The sequence below is a fragment of the Oncorhynchus nerka genome, linkage group LG2 (assembly GCF_034236695.1).
Source record: "Oncorhynchus nerka isolate Pitt River linkage group LG2, Oner_Uvic_2.0, whole genome shotgun sequence".
NCBI lineage: Eukaryota > Metazoa > Chordata > Actinopteri > Salmoniformes > Salmonidae > Oncorhynchus > Oncorhynchus nerka.
In genome coordinates, this window is record NC_088397.1 from 67,480,108 (window position 1) to 67,501,756 (window position 21,649).

The window sequence follows — 21,649 nt, forward strand, 5'->3', positions numbered from 1 at the left end:
GGTGAAAGTCTGTCTTTGGTCCTTTGGCCTTGATCTTGGTTGATGATGTTTCTGTTTCGCGTTAAAATTAGTCACCTATTTGTAGCTCACTATAACCCCCTTTCTTTTCACGCTGTTGTGGAGGACATGTCCTTTGATAGGCTGTCACTCATGACATCAGATGAATAACTCATCCAGTCTGCTGTACTTAGGGGGTAGCTAGTTGCCTGGAGCCTCTCCAGACATGGGAGAGCTATAGGTGGGCACAAGCACAGTGTCACACAGCCCTTCATTTCTCCCTGGTAACAATGGAACGTTTATAGAAGAGTTAATAAAGCACAGAGAGAAGCCCTGATGGACACAAAGATGCAGTAGATGGTAGAGCAAATGGTGGTTAAAGAGTTTACATTGTTGTTACTGTGGGCCCAGCCACTGGCATCAGAACAGCCTGCAATGTGGATATGATTTGAGCTGCAGCCTGCAGCTGGCCGACTTGGAGAGAAATGCAATGTTCCATTCCATCATCATAACAATCACCCTCCTCCTCCTCCTCCTTATCATCCCCTCCATCTGAGCTAAACACTGCAGTTGGAGAGAGAGAGAGACAGAGAGAGAGAAAGAGAGCGAGACAGAGAGAAAGAGAGAGAGAGACAGAGAGAAAGACACAGAGACAGAGACAGAGAGATAGAGAGAGAAAGAGAGCGAGACAGAGAGAAAGAGAGAAAGAGAGCGAGACAGAGAGAGTGAGAGAGACAGAGAGAGAGACAGAGAGAGAGAGAGAGAGAGAGAAAGACACAGAGACAGAGACAGCTAGGAGCACTAGCCTCATCACATTGCTCTCTGTAGAGGCCTTGATACTGGCTGTGTCTGGATGAAGGGATGCATCGAGAGGGATGGATTCTGACAGGGGGGAGAAGATTGGTTTTGTTGTACTCACAGTGTAGAGTTAGTTTGATTCTGACGGGGGGAGGAGATTGGTTTTGTTGTACTCACAGTGTAGAGTTCGTTTGTCACTTTCACCAGCTCCTCATGCATCTGAATCCCAATGTCCTTACTCTGAAAAACAAGGGGTTGGAAAACAGTTAGGGCCAATGCACATCAATCAATGTACTGTCATATATTAACAAATAGCTCAAATTGCGATGAATATCCTGTACCAACAAACTGATAGGCAAAGTGTTTCAGTGTGTGGGTGGTGATGAGACACTGTCTGGACCGATTTGAATCTTGACAGCACTTTAAGAAGGTGTACAGTACAGCCTGAGAATGAGCATAGAGTATAAAGATGTGATGGATGGACAGAAACATACATCATTCCAAAAGAGAGACTTCCAGCCAGACCAGCCAGTGGAACACAATCAACAACTAGTAGTGAATGAACTACTTCCCCTCTGGAGAGTGCTGGAGTTCCACCCCTCTCCGTTGCCTATGTTTAGCTACTGATGTTTATGTGCTGATTGTTAAAACTGCTGTTTAGTTGTGGTGCTTGATGAGTAAATGTCCCATCCCTCACCTCATAAACGGACACTTCTGGTCTGTACTGAGTGGATGGGGAAACACCCCTATCAGCAGTTATAGTGTTACCAATTACTTGCCTATATGATGTGGTCACACACAATCATGCAGTTCATTGAGGTCTTTCCATTTCTCATGCAAGTAGATGACATCAGTAATGACTCGAGCTGAGAAAAGGCACAATCAGCTGTTTCATCTTTCCCTGGTGTCAACCGATGTCCAGACTGTCATTCTGTCATGTCACGAACAGTGTTGTTTTTCAAAAGGAGCCTTGAGAAATATGCTGTAACTGATGGAAACTTGACGTGTCAATGACATTGAGTTCTTCTAACAGCTTTCAAGATGGACCAGGACTCTGAGTCATGTGTTTTTACAAAGGACAAACACTTAGTGGCCAGTTTATTAGGTACACCCAGTTCACGAAAATGGTTCACTCCTACAGACAGTGAGTGACGTGGCCGTGGCAGACTGGCACCGAAGCATCCAGTTACTGTTGGATTGAATGTTAGAATGGGCAAAACGAGTGACCTAAGCGACTTGATCGTCTGTGCCAGATACTGTTCCAGTATCTCAGAAACGGCCTGCTTCCTTTTCACGTACGACAGTGTCTAGGGTTTACAGAGAATGGTGCGACTAACAAAAACATCCAGTCAGCGGCAGTCCTGTGGGTGAAAACAGCTCATTGATGAGAGGTCGAAGGAGAATGGCAAGAATCATACAAGCTAACAGGCGAGCCACAAACAGAAAAATAACGAAGCAGTACAACAGTGGTGTGCAGAACGGCATCTCGGGACGCCAACTCGTCGGTCCTTGTCCCGGACGGGCTACTGCCACAGACGACCACACCGGGTTCCACTCCTGTCAGCTAAAAACAAGAAGAAGTGGCTCCAGTGAGCACACGGTCACCAACACTGGACAACTGAGGAGTGTAAAAACATTGCCTGGTCTGACAAATCCGGTTCCTGTTGCGTCATGCTGATGGCAGAGTCAGGATTTGGTGTAAGCAGCGTGAGTCCATGATGCCATCCTGTCTGGAGTCAACGCTACTGGTTGGTGGTGTAACGGTGTGGGGAATGTTTTCCTGGCACACTGCAGCATTTACAGCCATCCCACACAACCTAGCTAGTGATGATGAGACTGGGAACACATCTGGTATTGTGGGAGCTCAGTGAGAGAAAGGCATTGCCAGTATGGCTGTACGTGCGACAGAAAGCAATCTGTTCCTAGATTGAGACTACAGGGGTGTGTGAATCCACCCACACCACACATCCCTGTATTCACAGAAAACGAAGTAGGCACACAAAGGAAATAACACCTTTACTAACTTCACAGAAGTATGACTGACTAACCTTTTCTCAGAAAAGTTTTTCTAGAGCAGAGACCATGAGTAATTACTCTAAAACTCTATCTCATGGCTAACAGTATCTTTCATTACTACCCTCACACATATATAGGACGTTTCACACTCCCATATTGTCCCCAAAGCCTCCACTGTCTAAGAGTCTCTACTGTTCCAGACCCTAGCTTTGTGTATATTGAAACTGATATATGGTCCCTATACGTCCATGTCTGCTAGGATTTATGGTTCTGCCTGCTAAGGTGGCCCTCTGTGGACATAAATCATAGTGGAGGGTAATACTGTAGGATCGATAGTCAGCAGCGCTGCTACTCTCTGACTCTACAGCACAGAGCCAAGCACCAGGACTAATCTCTAAACACACACAGGCCACACACACACACACACACTTGCACGTAAGCTTGCACGCAGACACACACACACCCTTTTCATACTTGAACGCACATCATCTATTTTTGTATGGGATTCGCCAAACAGGTTTAACCATAACAACCAAGACCTAACATACGCAGGCTGAAGACGAGTAAAAATTGGAACGTGAAATCAATCACGGAGGGAGGGGCTCATAGCAACAGGAAGAGGGGCCAGCTGAGATGGAATTTTCTGAGCTTTGGACAATATTGGTGTCTCTCTCCACCCTTTGAAATATACTGAGAAAAGATGGAGAGAAAGAGAGAGAGAGAGAAAGAAGTAGCCAAATTGTTATTTTACCTTCATCATCAGACCTCCCAGGGAGTACAGTCGTGGCCAAAAGTTTTGAGAATGACACAAATATGAATTTCCACAAAGTTTGCTGCTTCAGTGTCTTTAGATATTTTGTCAGGTGTTACTACGGAATACTGAAGTATAATTACAAGCATTTCATAAGTGTCAAAGGCTTTTATTGACAATTATATGAAGTTGATGCAAAGAGTCAATATTTGCAGTGTTGACCCTTCTTTTTCAAGACCTCTGCAATCCACCCTGGCATGCGGCCAATTAACTTCTGGGCCACATCCTGACTGATGGCAGCCCATTCTTGCATAATCAATGCTTGGAGTTTGTCAGAATATGTGGTTTTTTGTTTGTCCACCCGCCTCTTGAGGATTGACCACAAGTTCTCAATGGGATTAAGGTCTGGGAAGTTTCCTGGCCATGGACCCAAAATATCTGTTTTGTTCCCCGAGCCACTTAGTTATCACTTTTGCCATATGGCAAGGTGCTCCATCATGCTGGAAAAGGCAGTGTTGGTACCATTCTTTATTCATGGCTGTGTTCTTAGGCAAAATTGTGAGTGAGCCCACTCCCTTGGCTGAGAAGCAACCCCACACATGAATGGTCTCAGGTTGCTTTACTGTTGGCATGACACAGGACTAATGGTAGAGCTCACCTTGTCTTCTCCAGACAAGCTTTTTCCGGATGCCCCAAACAATTGGAAAGGGGATTCATCAGAGAAAATGACTTTACCCCAGTCCTCAGCAGTCCAATCCCTGTACCTTTTGCAGAATATCAGTCTGTCCCTGATGTTTTTCCTGGAGAGAAGTGGCTTCTTTGCGGCCCTTCTTGACACCAGGCCATCCTCCAAAAGTCTTCGCCTCACTGTGCGTGCAGATACACTCACACCTGCCTGCTGCCATTCCTGAGCAAGCTCTGTACTGGTGGTGCCCCGATCCCGCAGCTGAATCAACTTTAGGAGACGGTCCAGGCGCTTGCTGGACTTTCTTGGGCGCCGAACAATTGAACCGCTCTCCTTGAAGTTCTTGATGATCCGATAAATGGTTGATTTAGGTGCAATCTTACTGGCAGCAATATCCTTGCCTGTTGTTACGAATCCCTTTTGGCCCGACAGTCTAGGGGGATGGTAATGAGACCCGTAACATAACTCATGCAAATTATTATTGTGACTAAGTAAAAGTGTGCACGAAATAACCCCGACAACAGAAATCTACCGTCAAACTCTAGGTTTATTTATAAACACACGGTAATGGGGGGAGCAGGAAAAGGGGCTGAGCTGGACCCAAGGAAAGAAACAATAAGTATTCAAAAACACCCCTAAGCTAGACTAGCCTACTTTAACAACAGCTAACTAACTAACCAAAAATACAGTGGGTGGTCCACCCAGTTCTAACTAGTGTATTTAACAAAGTTCACCTACGGGTAGTGTATGCCCATGGGCGACTTGTCTTGGTTTCCCCTTTTCCCACCAGCAAACAAACAAACACCATAACCCAAAAACAATACTCACAGGTGATGACAAAGTGCTATGGAGATGCTTTAAACAAAAGAGAGGTTAAGACACAAAGCGAGAGTGAAACACAGAGACCTACAGACATGGCATTTACAGAGAGATTGAGCTAGAGATTGAGCTAGAGATTGAGCGAGAGATTGCTCCAGAGCAAACAAATGATGGGGTTTTTAAACCATGGGGAAGGAACTGTGATAGGGTAGGAAATAGGAGGAGGTGTGTCTTCTGATTGATGATTGATTGTTGACTGATTGGGGAGTGATGGTTTTCACCTGTGAGGGGAGAAGGAGAGAAAAGAAACACACACACAGGATAACTGTATCCATAACACCTGTGAAGCCCTTTTTGTGCAAAGCAATGATGATGGCACATGTTTCCTTGCAGGTAACCATGATTGACATAGGAAGAACAAGGATTCCAAGCACCACCCTCCTTTTGAAGCTTCCAGTTTGTTATTCGAACCTAATCAGCATGACAGAGTGATCTCCAGCCTTGTCCTCGTCAACACTCACACCTGTATTAAAGAGAGAATCCCTGACATGATGTCAGCTGGTCCTTTTGTGGCAGGGCTGAAATGCAGTGGAAATGTTTTTTGGGGGATTCAGTTCATTTGCATGGCAAAAAGGGACTTTGCAATTAATTGCAATTCATCTGATCACTCTTCATAACATTCTGGAGTATATGCAAATTGCAATCGTACAAACTGAGGCAGCAGACTTTGTGAAAATTAATATTTGTGTCATTCTCAAAATTTTTGGCCACGACTGTATAGGGAACATGCCCTGTTAAATCAGATATGAAAGAGCCTTGGCTTGAACGTGATAAGTGATAAGCTCTTTTAGTGAGAAATATGTGAAAGCCTCCTGGCAGCAGTTGAATGGCATTTGTATGCATGGTGGCTCTGATGTCAGACACTGCAGAGGGAGACAATGTGGAGCAGAGCAGGGAGTGGACAATCCTGATGCAACACACAGTAAGAATATAGATGTGACAAGTCAGATTGTGCTGAACTACAAATAATACATTCATGAAATACTCTCTTCTCTCTAAAACAAAAGGAGGAAGAACACAGTGCAGCCTGATTCTATTGTTTGTTCCATTTGTCTTGACCGGATTCTGAACTCTGCAACCCACTGAGACTTTGCAGTTCTCGACTGAGCCATAGCTCGACATGGGTGCTTTAATTAAGCAATAATGCACAAGGGGGTGTCGTATAGCAGCCTATACCGTAGCCTATACCACACCCGGTTAGCCTAGCGGTTAACAATGATGGACCAGTAACCAAAAGGTTGCTGGTTTGTATCCCTGAGCCGACTAGGCAAACATTTTTATTTTTTTGTCATACCGGTGATATACGTAAGGGATAATCAACGAGAGGCTGTGCGTTCTATGGAAAATAATGAATGGCAAAGGAGGTGTGTGCTACGACACGCAAGAGTAATTCAATTGACCTTCCACAGACTCAGAGGCTACTAAACCTCCAACAGAGAACACCTCACTGAGGAGAGATACTACAACAAAGACCTGTGTCTTTTTCCCTGGACAGATCAGGTCTAGAAAAGGCCTGGTCAAGTCAAAGGTCAGATCGCATGAAAATGGCACTATCTATGGAGTATTGATTCATGACTGTCTGGATATCAGACATCTTGGGCATCCCTGGGTCTTTCTTTCATGGGCTGCTTGATTCACTTGTAGCCTACTCAACTCTCTCCTCCATTCATTTGCTTGACAGCTACAAAACTACGCAGCATATTTCTTTAACATGTTATTCATTGTCACCTCTAGGCCTGCCAGCGAGCGCACATAGCTCCATTCATATTACCAGCCAGAGGAAAAGCTACATCAGGACACTTCACTGACTGGCAGGAGGCTGTGTTGTTCTGTTTTCAGCCCTGGCAGGTGCTCTGTACAGTGTTGCTTTTCCCCCCATTCACATTCCTGCCGACACACACACACACACACACACACATGCACAGTAGTGTGTGAATGGAGGATGGCAGTGCGGGCTGGGTCTCACCTCCAGGAAGTCCTGCCAGGTTTAAACAGGGGTCTGGTGTGTGGGTTAGACCTCAGTCATCTCTGCTGACACAGGGCAAGACACTGCTCACAACAGAGGTAGAGGCCCAGGGGGATTAGGAGACCATGGAGGTTAGGGGGTCAGGAGGGTACCCTAGGCTGCTCTTCCTCAACCCTGCTACTCTACTACTACTCCACAGGTCACATGAAACCGACGGAGGTATACAATGTGCTGACACACAGGTCACGTGGAACCGACGGAGGTATACAATGTGCTGACACACAGGCCACGTGGAACCGACGGAGGTATACAATGTGCTGACACACAGGTCACGTGGAACCGACGGAGGTATACAATGTGCTGACACACAGGTCACGTGGAACCGACGGAGGTATACAATGTGCTGACACACAGGTCACGTGGAACCGACGGAGGTATACAATGTGCTGACACACAGGTCACGTGGAACCGACGGAGGTATACAATGTGCTGACACACAGGTCACGTGGAACCGACGGAGGTATACAATGTGCTGACACACAGGTCACGTGGAACCGACGGAGGTATACAATGTGCTGACACACAGGTCACGTGGAACCGACGGAGGAATACACTGTGCTGACACACAGGTCACATGGAACCGACGGAGGTATACAATGTGCTGACACACAGGTCACGTGGAACCGACGGAGGTATACACTGTGCTGACACACAGGTCACGTGGAACCGACGGAGGTATACAATGTGCTGACACACAGGTCACATGGAACCGACGGAGGTACACAATGTGCTGACACACAGGCCACATGGAACCGACGGAGGTATACAATGTGCTGACACACAGGCCACATGGAACCGACGGAGGTATACAATGTGCTGACACACAGGTCACGTGGAACCGACGGAGGTATACAATGTGCTGACACACAGGTCACGTGGAACCGACGGAGGTTTACAATGTGCTGACACACAGGTCACGTGGAACCGACGGAGGTATACAATGTGCTGACACACAGGTCACATGGAACCGACGGAGGTATACAATGTGCTGACACACAGGTCACATGGAACCGACGGAGGTATACAATGTGCTGACACACAGGCCACGTGGAACCGACGGAGGTATACAATGTGCTGACACACAGGTCACATGGAACCGACGGAGGTATACAATGTGCTGACACACAGGCCACGTGGAACCGACGGAGGTATACAATGTGCTGACACACAGGTCACATGGAACCGACGGAGGTATACAATGTGCTGACACACAGGTCACGTGGAACCGACGGAGGTATACAATGTGCTGACACACAGGCCACATGGAACCGACGGAGGTATACAATGTGCTGACACACAGGTCAGCTGGTAATGTAGCTGCTCACAGTCTCACGGTAACCTACCATCAATCTGTACACCGAAGTTGGAGTACGGAAAGGATGAAGGCAAATTGCTTTCTTTCAGACTCATTTCAAAAGCCCTGGTTTGAAAGCTGGTTTGAATGCGGTTCTAACCAAAAGAAACCAATGAGGCCTGGTATTAATTGTGTATGATCACGATCTTAGAGAAACATCAATCCACATGCTGCCCATTACTGCTCAGCAAACTCACACAAAAAGCCAGAGCTCTTTTGTATCTTTGCCTCTGACCACATGGGCACTGGTGATAAGGAAAGGTGTAAACAGAGGGACAGACAGACGGACGGACAGAGGGATGACTGACGTATTAACTGACCTTCTTGAAGAGGCGGATTACGTCCTCGCTGATCTGGGCGAGGCGGACGATAACATTGTTGGTATAGATGTCATTGAGGGTGGCGTGGTCCCTGCTCTCTCTCCTGGTCTGGTTCAGTACCAGGTACCAGCAGTTCACACTGGACAGCAGGTGCTGGTCCTTCCTGAACACAACACAGAGAGGAGGTGACGTTAGAGGGATTAGTAATGCAAGTGTTACTGTAACATACAGGACATACCTGCCATTTGTCTCTGCTTTTATCATCTCAATATTTATAAGGCCTACTATCTGATTAGGGTGTCTATTCAACAGACAACAGACCAAAAGTGATGGTCAGAGCAAATATTTGAACTCCCGCAGAAGGTTGATGACTTGCCATTAAGTTAAGCATAGCCCATCCCCAGTAAATGTGAGTGAGTACGTTGCCCACGGTTGCTCTGTGTTGACAACACGTGCATTGTGTTTTTCTCTTTGACAGCTTTTGTTGGAAAAGCTGAGGTCTACGAAATGAGGGCTACGAAATGAGGGCTACTAAATGAGGGCTACTAAATGAGGGCTACTAAATGAGGGCTACTAAGGCTGATTGCTGTTCACACTAAACAATACAGCTGCTGCGTGATCCCATTGTTGGCTGACTGCAGAGACAACCACAGTGACATTAGACATCACAGCCCTCTCTCTCTGCCTGTCTCTCCCAACTTTCTCTCCATCTCTCTCTACCTCTCTCCCACCAACCCTATCTCTCTTCCTCTCTCCATCCTTCCCTCCCTCACTCCCCCTCTCTATCTCGATCCCTCTACAGTGATGGCACTAGGCCAGAACAGACCCCATTAGTTTCTCTTGCAGCGCTCCAGTCTGACAAGGCATCGATGGTTTAATTCCTTAACGCTGGTAACCATAATGACCCTGAGAGGCCTGGGCTCTGACTGAAGACTAATCCACTTTCACTGCATCCCCGCCCAGTGTAGGTTAACTCTCTCTCTCTCTCTCTCTCTCTCTCTCTCTCTCTCTCTCTCTCTCTCTCTCTCTCTCTCACACACACACACACACACACACACACACACACACACACACACACACACACACACACACACAAACACAAACACACCCCTGTCCCTCCATCTAAACCCTATCTCAACATTAATCAATCAACAAACTCTGGGGAAAAGGACAAAGAGGAGAGAGGGGTCTGAGGCAGAGTGAGAGAGATAGCAGGATAGGGTTTCACTGAGCCGGGGTGAAAACTGCACATGTAATTACTGCAAAGGAAAGGGATGAGCGCTAACATCAAAGGCTCCCCTCTACAGAGAGCTTCCGCAATGTTAATCACTTCTAATGAAGCTGATATCTGTCTGTTCCAGAGTGCTGCTACCATTATTCTCCCACTTACCCCCACAGCAAGACACCACAATGTACACAGTTGACATGCTATACAGTCATATGGTTCTACCACAGCCATACATACTGACAGTCTATGACTGGTGAGATGCTAATGCAGGTCAACTCAGCAGAGCCAAGATGAATCTCACCATTTGAGGAAGAGGAACAAGGATGCTTGCTGTGAAGAAGAAGTTGGGCAGAGAATCATATTATACTTTGAAAGCAAGAATTCAGACTTCTGCATTTGAAAAGGTCTGATTGAGCATTGTCCATCGGATCACGGTTTAAAAATGACTTTTACAGGGGGACTTTGTCAGGGAAGCAAGCCAAACACGTTGATTTGGAATCGAGAGGAATCGGAGAAGTAATAGTCCAATAAACCCAAATTACAATATGGGCCAGTCCAATAATCAAGAGGTCACTAGTAATAATGGGACGATTAAATTGAACTTTGCGTTGCTATGGCAAAGGGATTAACAGTCTCAGATAGACTAGACAGAGGAAACATTAGGGCTGTAGGTGACTCTCTAACCACAATACAAACTCAATGGGGTGAAACATGTTCTCCTTGTCTTCTGGGATGGCCTATTTTCTGTCTCGGCACCTTATTATGTCGTCACCTTATTTTCAACCAGTTCTGGTTGAGTCACCTATCTGGCTACGAGAGCTGCAGCTCCTCACTGTATAATTGGTGTTTGTGGATGAGGCCTGAGATGCTTAATCACAACCAGGCTCACAAACACACACTCTCTCTCTCTCCCCACTCCCAGTCTCTCTTTCTCCCCACTCCCACTCCCAGTCTCTCTCTCTCTCCCCACTCCCAGTCTCTCTCTCTCCACACTCCCAGTCTCTCTCTCCCACTCCCAGTCTCTCTCTCTCTCTCCCCACTCCCAGACTATTTCTCCCCACTCCCAGTCTCTCTCTCTCCCCACTCCCAGTCTCTCTCTCTCCACACTCCCAGTCTCTCTCTCCCCACTCCCAGTCTCTCTCTCTCTCTCTCCCCACTCCCAGTCTCTTTCTCTCCCCACTCCCAGTCTCTCTCACTCCCCACTCCCAGTCTCTTTCTCTCCCCAATCCCAGTCTCTCTCTCTCTCCCCACTCCCAGTCTCTCTCTCTCTCTCCCCACTCCCAGTCTCTCTCACTCCCCACTCCCAGTCTCTTTCTCTCCCCAATCCCAGTCTCTTTCTCTCCCCAATCCCAGTCTCTCTCTCCCCACTCCCAGTCTCTCTCTCCCCACTCCCAGTCTCTCTCTCTCTCCAATCCCAGTCTCTCTCTCTCTCCCCACTCCCAGTCTCTCTTTCTCCCCACTCCCACTCCCAGTCTCTCTCTCTCTCCCCACTCCCAGTCTCTCTCTCTCCACACTCCCAGTCTCTCTCTCCCCACTCCCAGTCTCTCTCTCTCTCTCTCCCCACTCCCAGACTATTTCTCTCCCCACTCCCAGTCTCTCTCTCTCCCCACTCCCAGTCTCTCTCTCTCCACACTCCCAGTCTCTCTCTCCCCACTCCCAGTCTCTCTCTCTCTCTCCCCACTCCCAGTCTCTTTCTCTCCCCACTCCCAGTCTCTCTCACTCCCCACTCCCAGTCTCTTTCTCTCCCCAATCCCAGTCTCTCTCTCTCTCCCCACTCCCAGTCTCTCTCTCTCTCTCCCCACTCCCAGTCTCTCTCACTCCCCACTCCCAGTCTCTTTCTCTCCCCAATCCCAGTCTCTTTCTCTCCCCAATCCCAGTCTCTCTCTCCCCACTCCCAGTCTCTCTCTCCCCACTCCCAGTCTCTCTCTCTCTCCAATCCCAGTCTCTCTCTCTCTCCACTCCCAGTCTCTCTTTCCCTACTCCCAGTCTCTCTCTCCCCACTCCCAGTCTCTCTCTCTCTCCCCACTCCCAGACTCTCTCTCCCCACTCCCAGTCTCTCTCTCCCCACTCCCAATCCCAGTCTCTCTCCCCACTCCCAGTCTCTCTCTCTCCCCACTTCCAGTCTCTCTGTCTCTCCCCACTCTCAGTCTCTCTCTCTCCCCACTCCCAGTCTCTCTCTCTCTCCACTCCCAGTCTCTCTCTCTCTCCCCACTCCCAGTCTCTCTCTCCCCACTCCCAGTCTCTCTCTCTCTCTCCCCCACTCCCAGTCTCTCTCTCTCTCTCCACTCCCAGTCTCTCTCTTTCCCTACTCCCAGTCTCTCTCTCCCACTCCCAGTCTCTCTCTCTCTCTCCAATCCCAGTCTCTCTCTCTCCACTCCCAGTCTCTCTCTTTCCCTACTCCCAGTCTCTCTCTCTCCCCACTCCCAGTCTCTCTCTCTCTCTCCCCACTCCCAGACTCTCTCTCCCCACTCCCAGTCTCTCTCTCCCCACTCCCAATCCCAGTCTCTCTCCCCACTCCCAGTCTCTCTCTCCCCACTTCCAGTCTCTCTGTCTCTCCCCACTCTCAGTCTCTCTCTCTCTCCACTCCCAGTCTCTCTCTTTCCCTACTCCCAGTCTCGCTCTCTCTCTCTCCCCACTCCCAGTCTCTCTCTCTCTCTCCCCACTACCAGTCTCTCTCTCCCCACTCCCAGTCTCTCTCTCTCCCCACTCCCAGTCTCTCTCTCTCCCCACTCCCAGTCTCTCTCACTCCCCACTCCCAGTCTCTTTCTCTCCCCACTCCCAGTCTTGCTCTCTCTCCCCACTCCGTCTCTCTCTCCCCACTCCGTCTCTCTCTCTCCCACTCCCAGTCTCTCTCTCCCCACTCCCAGTCTCTCTCTCTCCCCACTCCCAGTCTCTCTCTCCCCACTCCCAGTCTCTCTCACTCCCCACTCCCAGTCTCTTTCTCTCCCCACTCCCAGTCTTGCTCTCTCTCCCCACTCCATCTCTCTCCCCACTCCGTCTCTCTCTCCCCACTCCCAGTCTCTCTCTCTCCCCACTCCCAGTCTTGCTCTCTCTCCCCACTCCGTCTCTCTCTCTCCCCACTCCGTCTCTCTCTCCCCACTCCCAGTCTCTTTCTCTCCCCACTCCCAGTCTCTCTCTCTCCCCACTCCCAGTCTCTCTCTTTCCCACTCCCACTTCCAGTCTCTCTCTCTCTCCCCACTCCCAGTCTCTCTCTCTCTCTCCGCACTCCCAGTCTCTCTCTCTCCCCACTCCCAGTCTCTCTCTATCTCTCCCCACTCCCAGTCTCTCTCTCTCTCCCCACTCCCAGTCTCTCTCTCTCCCCACTCCCAGTCTCTCTCTCTCCCCACTCCCAGTCTCTCTCTCTCTCCGCACTCCCAGTCTCTCTCTCCCCACTCCCAGTCTCTCTCTCTCTCTCCCCACTCCCAGTCTCTCTCTCCCCACTCCCAGTCTCTCTCTCTCCACTCCCAGTCTCTCTCTCTCTCCCCACTCCCAGTCTCTCTCTCCCCACTCCCAGTCTCTCTCTCTCTCTCCCCACTCCCAGTCTCTCTCTCTCTCTCCACTCCCAGTCTCTCTCTTTCCCTACTCCCAGTCTCTCTCTCTCCCCACTCCCAGTCTCTCTCTCTCCAATCCCAGTCTCTCTCTCTCTCCACTCCCAGTCTCTCTCTTTCCCTACTCCCAGTCTCTCTCTCTCCCCACTCCCAGTCTCTCTCTCTCTCTCCCCACTCCCAGACTCTCTCTCCCCACTCCCAGTCTCTCTCTCCCCACTCCCAATCCCAGTCTCTCTCTCCCCACTCCCAGTCTCTCTCTCTCCCCACTTCCAGTCTCTCTGTCTCTCCCCACTCTCAGTCTCTCTCTCTCTCCACTCCCAGTCTCTCTCTTTCCCTACTCCCAGTCTCGCTCTCTCTCTCTCCCCACTCCCAGTCTCTCTCTCTCTCCCCACTACCAGTCTCTCTCTCCCCACTCCCAGTCTCTCTCTCTCCCCACTCCCAGTCTCTCTCTCTCCCCACTCCCAGTCTCTCTCACTCCCCACTCCCAGTCTCTTTCTCCCCACTCCCAGTCTTGCTCTCTCTCCCCACTCCGTCTCTCTCTCCCCACTCCGTCTCTCTCTCTCCCCACTCCCAGTCTCTCTCTCTCCCCACTCCCAGTCTCTCTCTCTCCCCACTCCCAGTCTCTCTCTCTCCCCACTCCCAGTCTCTCTCACTCCCCACTCCCAGTCTCTTTCTCTCCCCACTCCCAGTCTTGCTCTCTCTCCCCACTCCATCTCTCTCTCCCCACTCCGTCTCTCTCTCTCCCCACTCCCAGTCTCTCTCTCTCCCCACTCCCAGTCTTGCTCTCTCTCCCCACTCCGTCTCTCTCTCTCCCCACTCCGTCTCTCTCTCCCCACTCCCAGTCTCTTTCTCTCCCCACTCCCAGTCTCTCTCTCTCCCCACTCCCAGTCTCTCTCTTTCCCACTCCCACTTCCAGTCTCTCTCTCTCCCCACTCCCAGTCTCTCTCTCTCTCCGCACTCCCAGTCTCTCTCTCTCCCCACTCCCAGTCTCTCTCTCTCTCTCCCCACTCCCAGTCTCTCTCTCTCCCCACTCCCAGTCTCTCTCTCCCCACTCCCAGTCTCTCTCTCTCTCCGCACTCCCAGTCTCTCTCTCTCCCCACTCCCAGTCTCTCTCTCTCTCTCTCCCCACTCCCAGTCTCTCTCTCCCCACTCCCAGTCTCTCTCTCCCCACTCCCAGTCTCTCTCTCTCTCTCTCCCCACTCCCAGTCTCTCTCTCTCTCTCCACTCCCAGTCTCTCTCTTTCCCTACTCCCAGTCTCTCTCTCTCCCCACTCCCAGTCTCTCTCTCCCCACTCCCAGTCTCTCTCTCCCCACTCCCAGTCTCTCTCTCCCCACTCCCAGTCTCTCTCACTCCCCACTCACAGTCTCTTTCTCTCCCCAATCCCAATCCCAGTCTCTCTCTCCCCACTCCAAGTATCTCTCTCTCCCCACTCCCAGTCTCTCTCTCTCTCCCCACTCTCAGTCTCTCTCTCTCTCTCCACTCCCAGTCTCTCTCTTTCCCTACTCCCAGTCTCTCTCTCTCTCCCCACTCCCAGTCTCTCTCTCTCTCCCCACTACCAGTCTCTCTCTCTCCCCACTCCCAGTCTCTCTCTCTCCCCACTCCCAGTCTCTCTCTCTCCCCACTCCCAGTCTCTCTCACTCCCCACTCCCAGTCTCTTTCTCTCCCCACTCCCAGTCTTGCTCTCGCTCCCCACTCCGTCTCTCTCTCCCCACTCCCAGTCTCTCTCTCTCCCACTCCCAGTCTTGCTCTCTCTCCCCACTCCGTCTCTCTCTCCCCACTCCGTCTCTCTCTCCCCACTCCCAGTCTCTCTCTTTCCCACTCCCACTCCCAGTCTCTCTCTCTCCCCACTCCCAGTCTCTCTCTCTCCCCACTCCCAGTCTCTCTCTATCTCTCCCCACTCCCAGTCTCTCTCTCTCTCCCCACTCCCAGTCTCTCTCTCCCCACTCCCAGTCTCTCTCTCTCCCCACTCCCACTCCCAGTCTCTCTCTCTCCCCACTCCCACTCTCTCTCTCCCCACTCCCACTCCCAATCTCTCTCTCTCCCCACTCCCAGTCTCTCTCTCTCCCCACTCCCACTCCCAGTCTCTCTCCCTCCCCACTCCCACTCTCTCTCTCTCTCCCCACTCCCAGTCTCCCTCTCTCCCCACTCCCAGTCTCTCTCTCTCCCCACTCCCAGTCTCTCTCTCCCACTCCCACTCCCAGTCTCTCTCTCTCCCCACTCCCAGTCTCTCTCTCCCCACTCTCAGTCTCTCTCTCTCCCCAATCCCACTCCCAGTCTCTCTCTCTCCCCACTCCCACTCCCAGTCTCTCTCTCTCCCCACTCCCACTCCCAGTCTCTCTCTCTCCCCACTCCCAGTCTCTCTCTCTCCCCACTCCCAGTCTCTCTCTCCCCACTCCCAGTCTCTCTCTCCCCACTCCCAGTCTCTCTCTCTCTCCCCACTCCCAGTCTCTCTCTCTCTCCCCACTCCCAGTCTCTCTCCCTCCCCACTCCCACTCTCTCTCTCTCCCCACTCCCAGTCTCTCTCTCCCCACTCCCACTCCCAGTCTCTCTCTCTCCCCACTCCCAGTCACTCTCTCTCCCCACTCCCAGTCTCTCTCTCTCCCCACTCCCAGTCTCTCTCTCTCTCCCCACTCCCAGTCTCTCTCTCTCCCCACTCCCAGTCTCTCTCTCTCCCCACTCCCACTCCCAGTCTCTATCTCTCCCCACTCCCAGTCTCTCTCTCCCCCCACTCCCAGTCTCTCTCTCCCCACTCCCAGTCTCTCTCTCTCCCCACTCCCAGTCTCTCTCTCCCCACTCCCAGTCTCTCTCTCCCCACTCCCAGTCTCTCTCTCTCCCCACTCCCAGTCTCTCTCTCTCCCCACTCCCAGTCTCTCTCTCTCTCCCCACTCCCAGTCTCTCTCTCCCCACTCCCAGTCTCTCTCTCTCCCCACTCCCACTCCCAGTCTCTCTCTCTCTCCCCACTCCCAGTCTCTCTCTCTCCCCACTCCCACTCCCAGTCTCTCTCTCTCTCCCCACTCCCAGTCACTCTCTCTCCCCACTCCCCAGTCTCTCTCTCTCCCCACTCCCAGTCTCTCTCTCTCTCCCCACTCCCACTCCCAGTCTCTCTCTCTCTCCCCACTCCCAGTCTCTCTCTCTCCCCACTCCCAGTCTCTCTCTCCCCACTCCCAGTCTCTCTCTCTCCCCACTCCCAGTCTCTCTCTCTCTCTCCCCACTCCCAGTCTCTCCCTCTCCCCACTCCCAGTCTCTCTCTCTCCCCACTCCCACTCCCAGTCTCTCTCTCTCTCCCCACTCCCAGTCTCTTTCTCTCCCCACTCCCAGTCTCTCTCTCTCCCCACTCCCAGTCTCTCTCTCTCCCCACTCCCACTCCCAGTCTCTCTCTCTCCCCACTCCCAGTCTCTTTCTCTCCCCACTCCCAGTCTCTCTCTCTCCCCACTTCCAGTCTCTCTCTCTCCCCACTCCCAGTCTCTCTCACTCCCCACTCCCAGTCTCTCTCACTCCCTCTCAATTCAATTCAATTCAAGGGCTTTATTGGCATGGGAAACACATGTTAACATTGCCAAAGCAAGTCCCTAGCCATCCAAACAACACGGCTCTATTTACAGGGCTCCCTGTCTGTAGTATTGCACTCCTCCTCCGCTCGGCTAGGCAGAAACGCTGAGCAGGCATCTCCAAGCCCCTGTAATCGCTGATAAAATATGAATCTGCCCGTAAAATCCGTGTTTTCCCTGATTATTAAAATAAAGTCAGCTGTTTAGCGTGACAGCAGCTCAGGGCCAGGAGGGTGTTGCCTGGGAGAGAGGGAGAGGGAGTTACAACGCTCTGTGACAAAGCAACTGTGTGTTCAAAGGGCTGTGAGGTATTTGGGCATCTGGGTCCACAGCCTCAGCCTTATTATTATTCACTAGAACAAGTACAGAGGTTTGAGCTACATACATACAATACCTTAGCTGCCTATTCATTGTGACTTGCAATGCACCATTGAAACTGCCAACGCTGCAAAAACCCACCTACACCACTAGACCATAACTATAAGTAGAGCATCCGAAAAGAGACATCTGAGAATCCGGCCAGTCCTGTCACTGTTTCTCTGGGCCCTGGGTTAAACCCTTTTCCTGAGGAAATAGACAAAAGCAAGCAGGCTCTCTTCTCCCCATCCTCATTTCACAGGAAGTGGGAGCAGAAGGCAGGTAATTAGACCTGTGTGGCTGTGTGGCTGCAGCAGGGCACATCTCTTCTCCGAGAGGGAGGGAGCTGAATATTTTCAACCAGTGATACTGTAGAAGCAGCCCACAGTGGCCCTGGTTTTATAGTACTGAATCACAAGGTGGCAGATCCACAGGTCACAGCCCTAGTATAAGTCATAAAGGGCCATAAAGGGAGAGGAGAGGAGAGGAGAGGAGAGGAGAGGAGAGGAGAGGAGAGGAGAGGAGAGGAGAGGAGAGGAGAGGAGAGGAGAGGAGAGGAGAGGAGAGGAGAGGATGGGAGAGGGGAGATGGGAGAGGGGAGAGGGGAGAAAGGAAAGGAGAGCCTCTAAGGCATCAGGCTCATCTGTTAGGACAATGGTTCCTAAACTTTTTCAAGGCGCCCCTTACCGCATTGGAGAACATCCCGCAACCCCCCTGCGTGCACACGCACAACGTCTATTTCTATGGGCAGAAGCACTGTTCATGACACAAACTGTTCACACCCCTCTTAATGGTGGAAGTTTAATGCTTATTTTCTGCAATTCTACACATATTGTCATGGGGTGCAAAGAACATTTTGCAGTTTTAAAGCAAATTTTCTTGCAATTCTATACATTCTGCCATGTCTAATGTCTATTAATGTGATATTTATGTGACAAAAAAATGACAACAATATCTACGGGCTGAAAAACCTAAACAATAAAATGGTAGCTGACATGGGCTAGTTGATCTGGACATTTCTGACAAGTTATAAATAGCTCTCTAAGGAATGCATGACAAGAGGAACTGATGATGCACTACCCAATTTCAAAATTGCACCTTGTGCATTATACTATTACAACTTTCAAGAGTAGGTTTAATGACTGAGTGACTTCAATTTGGGAACCACTGTGTTAGGACACTGCTCTGTCTTTCACCAGCATGCTCACCATGTGTGTGTGTGTGTGTGTGCGTGTGCATGTGTGTGTGTGTATGTGTGTGTGTGCATGTGTGTGTGTGTGCGTGTATGTGCGTCTTTGAATAACTGATAAGCTGTCTCCATAATGTAGTCTATACCGTAACAAGTTGAAGTGATGTGTAGAAGAAGGCTCACTCTTTAGTCACGGATGTATAGAACACATAGGACCTTTCAGAGGACTTCCACAAGGAAGTACGCATTAGTCATCACACCAGGGTTGCGTCCCAAATGGCACCCTATTCCGTATCTAGTGCGCTACTTTTGACCAGGGCTAAGTCTGGCTAACTCTGGTCAAAAGTAGTGCACTATATAGGGAATAGGGTGCCATTTGGGACGTAACCCAGAATTTAGAGCACTTTGAAGAGCTTTTAACCCACTCTGCACTGCTTATCTCAACAGAACCTCTTTTTGGGGGGAAGGAAGGCAGTGCCAACATTTGATAGCAAGCAGCTGCAGACTAGGCCAGAGCAATGTGGTGGTGGTGATGGTGGTGGTGGTTGTGGGGGGGTTGGAGTGTTTGGCAGGGCCTGAAACACACACACACAAACACACACACACACCCTACCTGGTGCTGCTGATAGGTTTACAGCTGGATGAGGAAACTAAGGGATATGGGACTACAGGCCTCTCCCACTTTCCCTTGGAGAGGAGTTTGATGTTTGCTCTGAACACACCTAGCCTTTCTCTGACAGGGACATAGTTTAACATTGAACCCCTGTCCTGCTCTGACCCCTCTACACCACCGGGGAAAGTCTCAGTGATGGGCCCTGTACAGATGATGAGGGGCTGTACAGTCAGTGTGCTGGGTAGGACTGGTGGGCACATAGATCAGAGGATGTATGGTTCTTATTTATGTCCGGAGGTTAGAAATGCACTGGTTCAATACTATCTGTATAGACAGAATATGATGTACAGAACATACTGGAGTCTATACTAAGGAATATTCATTCTAAGCCATTTGGGGGAATGCAGATTGGCAGCCCTGGGACTGCCTCTGACCCAAAGGCAAGTACGCCAACCTAGCAACCCCATGCATAATACATAGCATTCTTCTGGGAGTCACTGGGAATTTGATGCCCTCATAAGCTTATGAATAATTAGTGAAGGAATCACTGGCACATGATCATGAATACAGCACATTAATTATCAGCCGTTCAGACTAAAGCATAATCAGGATGAAATCCTTTTATCAAATAACATCTATAAAGACATAGGATACATTTTACATTTGCTGAAGGGGTCGGTATTTGGACCAATTAAAACATGTGATATTAGATTAAATGTCAAAGGCAATCAATAGAACATAGAGTTATGGGCTGTAGCCCATAGTATATAGCTACATAATACATTGCAGGATGGTTTGGTTTTTAGTACGAAACAGTACAGTTCTTATTTATAATGAAAAATCATGTATAGTCAGTCTTTCATGTTTTGCAGTTTTGCAGACAGACAGGCAGCTGGACAGAGATTGCAGGCAGCAACATCAGATGGAACGGGGTTAAGACAAATAAGATGCCACCAGAGTGATTGTATTTAAGCAGAACGAGCATGGAGGAGACAGTCTGGCTCAGCGCGATACCAGGGCAATCATTAATGATGACCTCTTACACCCACACAGACGGCCACACATACACACAACACATGCACTAACACACATACGCAGGCAGGCACACACACGGTCACACACACAGACACACACACGGTCACACAATAACACACAGGATTGGATGTTATTGGAAGCTTTATCTTATCTCTCTCAGACAGGTTATGTTTCCTTTCAATATTACATGAGCTGCTTTCTAATGGCTTGCTGTTGATTATTTCTAATCCCTGTTTTGACTGACCATATTCAGCCATTTTAATTTAATAGGGTGTGATTCAAATCCCCATTTAATGATTCATCCTGAAACATTTCCTCAATCAATGTCTTTTGTCTGTCTCATAGACATTGAAGACCATTTACTGAGCAATAGGAAGTGCCTGAAGCCCCACAAACACAATGGTTTAAAGTGATAGTTCACTCCACAATCAAAGTTGATTTGATCTCTAAGTGGTCTAATGTCAAGATGAGTCCAAATCCCATGTCATCTGTTGTGTAGATCTAGCTATATGCAAAAAAATGAAAAGGATAGGCACCATCTAAAGGGCAGAGACAAGCCCTCGCCCACTCTCTTACAGTGAGGCCACCATTTAATAGCAAATAGACTTCTGGTGGTTGGTGTTTTGGTGTGGGCTGGGTGGGTTGACTGGGACCAGACTGACAGATCTCAAGCAGAGACCCAGGTAGGCTGGAGCAGTACACTCTTAGAAAAAAAGGTGCTATCTAGAACCTAAAAGTGTTCTTCGGCTGTCCCCATAGAAGATCCCTTTGAATAACTATTTTTTTCCATGTAGAACCCTTTCCACAGATCCAAAAAGGGTTCTATCTGGAACCAAAACGGGTACCCTATGGGGACAGCTTATGAATACTTTTGGAACCCTTTTTCAAAGAGTGTAGGTCTGAGTCCAGCTGAGCTGGAGGGATTTCTTGCATACTTATGCCCTCAGCTTCCCCTTTCATGTGGTCCAATCAGAGGGGGAGTGATGGGATACTTCACCCTCATCTTAATCAGTCTAACGAGAGATACTAGAGCTGCATGATTTGTTAATGTAGACGAGCCAAGATGAGACCGAGCAGACAGACAGCCTCATGGCAGAGCAGCTGTAAACTACAGTGGTGTTGGGCATTGTATCAGTGACTGCTATCATAAACTCGGCTCATAAAGCCGTGTTTGTACAGTGTGGGTTAAACCAACAGGACAGGGGCAGCGACCCAGCAGCTCAATGTGGACGTCTGCCCTGGCCAGGCCAACCAGAGTCTTTAACTGTGCACTTTTCATTTCCCATAGTGTTGTGCAGTGCAGTG

General features: G+C 49.8%; 1 protein-coding gene across 1 annotated transcript in view; it reads right to left on the minus strand.

The window, feature by feature from the left end:
- LOC115131492 (SLIT-ROBO Rho GTPase-activating protein 3) overlaps window positions 1–21,649 on the minus strand; it is a 173,493-nt gene that overhangs the window by 95,421 nt on the left and 56,423 nt on the right. The window contains exons 3-4 of the mRNA XM_065001757.1: window positions 8,827–8,989; window positions 973–1,035 (exon numbers count right to left, since the gene is read on the minus strand). Of these exons, the coding sequence (XP_064857829.1) occupies window positions 973–1,035; window positions 8,827–8,989 (226 nt within the window). The remainder of the gene's footprint in view (window positions 1–972; window positions 1,036–8,826; window positions 8,990–21,649) is intronic.